The sequence below is a fragment of the Pipistrellus kuhlii genome, unplaced genomic scaffold (genome assembly GCF_014108245.1).
Source record: "Pipistrellus kuhlii isolate mPipKuh1 unplaced genomic scaffold, mPipKuh1.p scaffold_m20_p_15, whole genome shotgun sequence".
Lineage (NCBI taxonomy): Eukaryota > Metazoa > Chordata > Mammalia > Chiroptera > Vespertilionidae > Pipistrellus > Pipistrellus kuhlii.
The window spans coordinates 9,599,882-9,608,036 of record NW_023425460.1 but is presented as its reverse complement, the minus strand read 5'-3'; the positions used below and the strand labels follow the sequence as shown (position 1 = coordinate 9,608,036).

Here is an 8,155-nt window from a genome sequence, read left to right as displayed (position 1 = left end):
TGAAAAGTATTTTTTTCAATTGGGATTATACTACATCAGAGGATCTCAACCTGGGACAGTTGGCAATGTCTGGAGACATTTCTGATTGTCACATCAGAGCAGAAAGGATGCTACTGGCATCCAATGAGTAGAGGCCAAGGATGCTGTTAAACATCCTACGATACACATGACAGCTCCCACAATGGAGAATCATATGGTCCAAAATATCAATAGTGCTGAGGTTAAGAAATCCTGTTCTATACACTGAGTGGCCAGATTATTATGATCTCTGAATGCATAATCTGGTCTCTCAGTGTATATCCTGTATAATAAAGGGTAATATGGAAATTGTCCCTCTACCAGGAGTTCAACCAGCAGGCAGGCAGGCCAACCACCCATGTCCCCTTCCTATGCGTGTAGACATCATAATAATATGGCCACTCAGTGTATAAGCACATGATGTCTGCAGCTTGCTATACACATTAAATTACAATAGGTAGATAGGTAGATGGTAGATTATTCATCTCAGCACTTGTAAATCCTCCCTCATCATTTTTAGTTAGGTGTTTGCAGTCTTCTGCTATTGCAAACATTTGTACTATTCGGATCATTCTTTTCCACATACTTGCCCTTGAGTCATGTGCGAGGTCAAAGGATAAATTGATGGAGGTGGCGTGGATGGATCAGAGGGTTCATTAGCATTTAAGTGACTTGATTTCAAGTCTCTTTGGGGAAGAGTCCATTAGGACAGGGCTTCCTCCAAAGCCTGGTGGGAAAGCCCTCTTCCTTCTCATCTACCGACGAGGGTGTCCTGACAGCCTGTCTCTCCGCAGGACGAGGGTGTCCCCCACCTGAGGACAAGGAACCAGGCCCCGCGCGATGGCCCGGAGCCGTGTGCCCACGGCCCCGCCCTTTTCCATGGAGAAAGGACTTGCTTCGCCCCAGGACTGCCGGGACTTCCTGCACAGCCTGAGGATGAGGAGCAAATATGCCCTCTTCCTGGCTTTCGTGGTGGTGGTTTTTCTCTTCATTGAAAAGGAAAATAAAATTATATCGAGGTGAGGCATGCAAGCACATGTCTTCTTATCGAGACGGGTCAGGGAGAGGCTGCAGTAGGCACTCTGGGCCTGTGAAGGCAATCCTTCCGCCTGTGACCATCAGACCTCCCTCCCGTGCCCAAGCCGTGGGCCATGCACAGGTCCTCCGTGGCGAGCTCTGGGCTCTGGACAAACACAACCTGGCTTGGAACTCTCATTCCGGCCCTTTCTAGCTGTGACACTTGGGCACACGATTTCCCTTTTCTGTCTTTAAGCGCCTCTTCTCTGAAACATGGCTAATGGTGGGGCCTACCTTACTGTAAAGAGTCAGTGAAAAAAAACATAAACGTTGTTAGCCTAGTGCCTGGTACTGGTGTCCAGTACCTGCTGGCTGTGGTTTATTATTAACTAACTTCCTGGCCTGGGATGTTGCCTCCAATTAGCAGCCCATCCCCTTTACCAATCCAAAGTCAAGGGTGAGGGTGATCCCCCGGAGAGGCAGAGCCCTGATATGGATCCCTGGTGAGCAGGGGTGCACCGAGCTGCCCAGGTTGCATATTGCTCAGCTGCAGGACCCTGCACTCACATAGGCTACACTGGGAATGCTGCCCCCTAGAGTTCTCCGTGTGTGGCTGCATGCAGTGGCCCTGCTAGTGGGCCTGCCATAGATTGCTAGATGCTCTCCCAGGCACAACCCCTGCAAGAAAGCATCCACCAAGATGGGAAGGCATTGGGCTGAGTCTGTGCCTGGCATGGACCGAACCAGTTCGTGCCTCCAGGGCCTGCTGCCGCTCTTGCCCGGGGGCTTCTCTGCCTGCCTGCACACTGGCAAGGCCCAGCACCGGCCAGGGAGCTTCACCCCTTGGGAGGGAGAATCCTGAGGGGTGTTCCTTCTCTCCCAGGGCCCCCCAGCCAGAGTGATTTGCCCACAGGAGTAGCCTGCACATCTTTTATGGACTTACTTTCCTTATGTTCACTTCCCTACCCCTCTACCAGTCTGTCCCATAACTACTTACCCTCAAGTCCTTGCCTCAAAGTCAGCTTGGGGGGGGGGGGGGGAGGAAGAAACCAGGTGAGAGAGACTGGGTGATCAGCCTGGGAGGCAGCACAGGGGAGAGAGGACCCCCACACCCCCTCTCGTTACTGAGCTGTGTGGTCTCCCTTTGTCCGCACAGGGTCTCGGACAAGCTGAAGCAGATCCCCCAGTCCCTGGCAGACGCCAACAGCACGGACCCAGGCCTGGTCTTGGCCGAGAACGCATCCCTCTTGTCTCTGAGCGAGCTGGATTCCGCCTTCACGCAGCTGCAGAGCCGCCTGCGAAACTTCAGCCTGCAGCTCGGCCTGCAGCCAGCGGAGGAGGAGGAGCAGGAGGAGGCCAAGGAGGAGGAGGCAGAGGAGGAGGAGGATGGGGAGCAGCCACCCGGCCCCGCCGAGGCCGGCCGCCGGCGCCACGTGCTCCTCATGGCCACCACCCGCACGGGCTCGTCCTTCGTGGGCGAGTTCTTCAACCAGCAGGGCAACATCTTCTACCTCTTCGAGCCGCTGTGGCACATCGAGCGCACCGTGAGCTTCGAGCCGGGCGGCGCGAGCGCGGCGGGCTCGGCGCTGGTGTACCGGGACGTGCTCCAGCAGCTGTTCCTGTGCGACCTGTACGTGCTGGAGCACTTCATCAGCCCGCTGCCCGAGGACCACCTGACGCCCGGCATGTTCCGCCGCGGCTCCAGCCGCTCGCTGTGCGAGGAGCCGGTGTGCACGCCCTTCGTCAAGAAGGTCTTCGAGAAGTACCGCTGCAAGAACCGCCGCTGCGGGCCGCTCAACGTGACGCTGGCGGCCGAGGCCTGCCGCCGCAAGGAGCACATGGCGCTCAAGGCCGTGCGCATCCGCCAGCTGGAGTTCCTGCGGCCGCTGGCCGAGGACCCGCGCCTGGACCTGCGCGTCATCCAGCTGGTGCGCGACCCCCGCGCCGTGCTGGCCTCGCGCATGGTGGCCTTCGCGGGCAAGTACGAGCCGTGGAAGAGGTGGCTGGCCGAGGGGCAGGACCGGCTGCGCGAGGAGGAGGTGCAGCGGCTGCGGGGCCACTGCGAGAGCCTCCGCGCGTCGGCGGAGCTGGGCCTGCGGCAGCCCGCCTGGCTGCGCGGCCGCTACCTGCTGGTGCGCTACGAGGACGTGGCGCGCCGGCCGCTGCAGAAGGCGCGCGACATGTACCGCTTCGCCGGCATCCCGCTGACGCCGCAGGTGGAGGACTGGATCCGGAGGAACACGCAGGCGCCCCGCGACGCCAGCGGCATCTACTCCACGCAGAAGAACTCGTCGGAGCAGTTCGAGAAGTGGCGCTTCGGCATGCCCTTCAAGCTGGCGCAGGTGGTGCAGGACGCCTGCGGGCCCGCCATGCGCCTCTTCGGCTACAAGCTGGCGCGGGACGCCGCCGCGCTCACCAACCGCTCCGTCAGCCTGCTGGAGGAGCGCGGCTCCTTCTGGGTCACGTAGGGGGCGGCCTGGGGCCACCGCGCTCTGCCCTTCTCGTGAAAGTCCCGCCCTGCTTCCTCCGCCCAGGTCAGCCCGGGGCCGGGGGCGCGCACGCGCTCCCAGAGGCCACGGGAAGCCGCGCAGGGAGCAGCCCGCAGCCAGCCAGCTTCCCCAGCCGCTGTGGGCTGGGCTGTTGCTGAGAACAGGACGGTGCCCTGCCCCGTGCGGGCATCAGCCCAGACCTAAGGGGCAGGCTCTCGCCTATTGACATTCTCTCCCTCTCTCTCTCTCTCTCTCTCTCTCTCTCTCTCTCTCTCTCTCTCTCTCACACACACACACACACACACTCTCATATACATTCAGACACACACATACACACAGAAACATACACGAAGCACACATAAGTGCCTGTACACCCTGTGGGCCAGACCACAGTCCCACAGTCTGGATTTCTACAATCCAGTGTGGATTCTGGGTGGTCCCCAGGGCGGGGCTGGGACAGCCCAGGGTGACAGAGGATGGCAGCTGAGGCCTCCCAATCCAGTGTTTCCCTAAATGGGCCCCTGTACCGGTGAATGACGGAGTCAGCTCTCAGAGGAGCCGCAGCACACTCTTACAAAGACAAACACCTGCAGGCACAGCACACAGCACACACCGCTGTGGGAAACAGAGAAGCACAATTCTGCATGCACACGTGAACATAAGCGGACAAGCTCTCCCATTGCTCTGTGCCCACAGGCTTTGTAGGATTCATGTGTATCACACGCCTGTCCGGGAGCTGGGGAAGGAAACGTGGCCGTGGCGTGTTCATGGCCGTGGCCTTGTTTCCCGACTGGGTTTGGGATGGACAGTGGACAACAGAGTGCCGAGTCTGCGGCCCCTGCTCACCATGGAGACTGGGGCCACCGCTTCTGGCCCGTTCCCGTCCTTGCTGCTGGCTGGCAGGACGTTTTGGGATGGCGTGGTGGACCCTCACGGGACTGTGGCCTGAGGGTCCCATCCCCGCTCTGCTGACGTCCTGGAGCGTGTCCGTGTTTGTAGGCGGCCTCAGGCCTGACTGGCAGAAGCAGCTGCGGCCCCTGGAAGCAAAAGGAACTCACGGGTCCTGCCCTTCCAGCCAGGCCTCGGGGGCAGGGCCCGGGGACAGTGCAGAGTGCGTGTGGAGGAGAAGTCACATCAGGACAGCCCCTCCCCTGAGAAGACGGGGGACAGCGGTCAGCCTCCTGCTGGCCGCCACGGTGGCGTGGTTAGTCTGAAATCCCTCCTTCAGGGTTCTGGGAAGAATGTTGCTGAAGGGGATGGACCGGGTGTTTGTTTTCTGTTGTGTGTGTGTGTGTGTGTGTGTGTCTAAGATATTTATGGTTTGGTGTCTTGTTTTGCGGCTGTGTTTTTGTTCCTGCAGAAGTGCCTCTTGGAAGCAGTCTGTGCTTGAGGGGCCGAGGGGGCTCTGGGAGGACCAGGGGGAGCACTCTGGTGCTTGCTGGAGGGAGAGGAGGAGGGGGAAGAGCCTCCTCCCAGGGTCAGAGCTTCGGTGGCCACGGGACAACCCACAGTGCCTTTCGGGCTTTTCTGCTTGAACTCGTGTGAAACGAGTCTCAGAAACCACCAGCCTCCTTCGCTGCATGTCCAGAAGCAGCATAAGTTAGCAGCCCTCAGGCCAGGCCCAGCCACATTCCCGGGGCAGGAGAGAGGGCAGGCCCTGCGACCAACCCAGGAGCCCAGCTCAGGGCCATCTAAGAACTCACAGGACTGTCACTTCGCTAAGGGCTGTTCCTGATTTCCTGATTTCAAACCCATCCCATGGTCCAGCCCAGAGGGCTGAGTTTTTGTTGCGAATATGGACATGAGGGAAAGACAGGATCTGAGTCCAGCTGGGGCTGCTGTGGGGAAGGAAGGGGTTGTCCTGGCTGGAAACTGCCATTTGAAAAGGCGAGGATGGTAGCCATCTTACGGGTCCCGTATAACCTCCGGATCTGAGCTGCAGGCATCACCACGGACCTCAGCCGCTCAAGGAGGTCTCTGCTCCAGGCTTTCCAGTCTGAGAATAAGTTGTGCAGGGATCTGGCTCTCATTTGGGGTCCAAAGGGACTCCAGCTCTGAAAACTTGGCCCTGGGACAGAGTGGGGCCAAGATTTTTCTGGCAGGCCCAGAGTGCTGGTGGGTCTTCCCCAGCCCCTGCCCTGCCCCCCTACACTGTTCCCCTCCTGGTCCTCCCTCCAGGGTCCTTCCTGGGTCCTCCTACTGTGGGCAGCAGACTTCTCCTTCCTTCTGATGTCCGGGGCCAAGGTGCCGGGAGTGGACCTTGGGGACTTCTCAGGACATTGACGATTTGTACACAGCAAGTTGACTTAACTTATTTATTTTGTGAAAAAAGAAGTGACAGAAAATGTCTTATTGTATGCAGGAACTCAAAGCTGCCTAATAATAAGAATTATTCACTCATCCACACACAAGGACAATCCAAGACCATTCAGAATGCAAGAGGCAACGAAACCGAGACCGCAGGAGCCGGGGCGGCCCCGGCTCTTGTTTAAGGAGACCCCTGGGTTTCCTCTTGCAGGTCCGAGGATATGACAGTCAGGCCCTTTCTGCTGTATGGCCTTTGCCCCGGTGTCTGAAACAGGACACAGCTCCAGTCAGTGTTGCCTCGGGCTCTGGGAAGCCTGGGGGTTTGGGGAAGGCCAGGATGGGGTGACCGTTGCCTTTTCATCCGTGGGACCTGGTCGGGGTGACGTCTCTGGGGTTTTCAGCACGCACCTAGCTGGGGACGCGCCCTCTTGTCCCGGTTTCTCTGCTCCTGCCGATCCGCCAGGAGCCTTCCCTCCACGGCTCCCCCCACGCCCCCTCCAGCCTCCTGGAGACAGAGGGAGCATTTGAGGCCTCACCTCGCCGCTACCAGCTTCCTCAGAACAAGGGCCCATTCAGCAGCGGGCATTTACTCACTTTTTCTTCCTGAAGAAGATCTCTTTAGCCTGGCCCGTATAAATAGTTCAGAACATTCCAGGCTCTGGTTAGACAGGGCCGTGTCTAACACCCGCAAGCCATCACCACCACGGCCCGTTCCTGGCTTCTCTGTGCCTGTTTGTAAGCCTTGGCATGGGGGCAGGCCTGGGGAGCAGCCGGTGGGGCCAGAGTCCTGAGTCCCCAGGGAGAGGGTGAAGGAAGCGGAGTGCAGCACGGTCACCCCCCCACCCCCTGCAGGTCATTCCCGAGCAAAGGTTGAGAGAGGCGACTAAATTCCACCCTTTGTCACTTTATGTGATGCACACGCTAGAACGTGAGTAACTAAATATTAAAATATTTAAGGAAGAGTTTACTCCATATCTGCCAGTGCCCTTGGCCAGAGGCTGGCCTAATGGGGCAGCTCCTGACTAAATGCCCGAGAACAGAAGACACCCACTCAGCCCTCACAGTGGCATCTTTCTCTGCCACCTCTGCCATCTGTCCAACCATGGAACCAGCTCCAGCAGAAGGTCAGGGGGTCCCTGGCCCAGAGGATGCCTGCGTGGCCTAGACAGCAGACAGGAAATGCTAGCATCGATGGTCCTGACCCTGAAGGTCTCTATGGCCCTGGGTGACCCTCTCCCACACACGGGCCTGTTGTACTGGGCCATCGGGCCTGTCCCTGGATAGGCCCCGGATGATGGACGGGAGCAGAAGACTGGGTGGCTGTGTCCCCAGGGCCGTCCCCTCCCACTCCTGTCCCCAAAGGCTGGAGGAAGGATGGGAGCCTGGTCAGAGAGCTGAGGGGAGAGCATGGGAGGAGATGGGTTCTTGCAGATCTGCACGAACAGAGAGAAGGGGCATCCATAGCGGTCCAGGGCTCAGGTGGCTGAGTTGCTTGTGGAGATTCCCAGGACGTGGTCCCGCTGGACAGGAGGGAGGAGGCCACGGTGCCCTGAGGGCAGCCACAGGGCCTCTCAGCTGTCACCATTTCAGGAATAGTCAGAACTGCTCTTTCCCTCCAAAGGGCGACGCAGAATTGCCAACTTCAGAAATCTTAAACTCTTCGAGGTCCTTTGTCCTTCCACAACTGTGCCCTGGGGACTGATCCATTACCTGTTTCCAAGGATACAGACACGCAGCCATCCGTCCCCACGAGTTTCGCTGGTATTGTAGATGGGGTGTTTTGCCTGGGAAGTGAGATGACCCCTGTACCCTGCTTCCTCTCCCTCTGGGCATGGCCTGGGCACCTGAGATTTCATTTGGCCTTAAGGAAGTCTTAAAATCCCACGAGGAAGTCTCCGTCTCAGCGGTAAACTCTAGGCCAAGTCCGCACGGCTCCCCTGCTCCCTCCTGGACCCCGCTCACGCTGCCTTTTTGCCAAGACCTCTCCCTGGGTCATGTTTTGAGGCCACGTGGTACAGGACGCTCCTTTCACGGCCATGTGTGGCCATGGTGTGTGTACATAGGTGTCCACATGTTTGTGTGTGTGTGTGTAACATGCAGCTCATTCTGCTCGGCCACATGGCTCCCGGCCCCCTCGCCGTCAGTCCCAGATGTCCTCGCCGAGGCCACATTTCCCGCCCTTCAGAGAGCTGGCAGCCAGCACCGGTCGGGGTCTGCTCTGCGGAAGAGAATGTGAACCCATCGCCTGATGGCTTACTTGATTTATTTAATTAAAAGTGGAAACATGCAATGAGTAAAACTCGAAGTGTCTCTGCCTTTCTTTT

The 8,155-nt window shown here is 58.4% G+C and overlaps 1 protein-coding gene across 3 annotated transcripts in view; it reads left to right on the top strand.

Moving 5' to 3' along the window:
- The window catches only part of CHST3 (carbohydrate sulfotransferase 3), a 34,454-nt gene extending 27,696 nt beyond the window's left edge, over window positions 1-6,758 (top strand). The window contains exons 2-3 of one of the 3 annotated variants that reach the window (XM_036438195.2): window positions 813-1,037; window positions 2,192-3,617. In XM_036438195.2, the coding sequence (XP_036294088.1) occupies window positions 859-1,037; window positions 2,192-3,503 (1,491 nt within the window). In that variant the 5' untranslated portion in view covers window positions 813-858 and the 3' untranslated portion in view covers window positions 3,504-3,617. Of the gene's footprint in view, window positions 1-812; window positions 1,038-2,191 lie in introns of all 3 variants that reach the window. The other 2 variants (XM_036438194.2, XM_045581744.1) reach the window with 2 other exon arrangements.
- The last annotated feature ends 1,397 nt before the right edge of the window (window positions 6,759-8,155 follow it).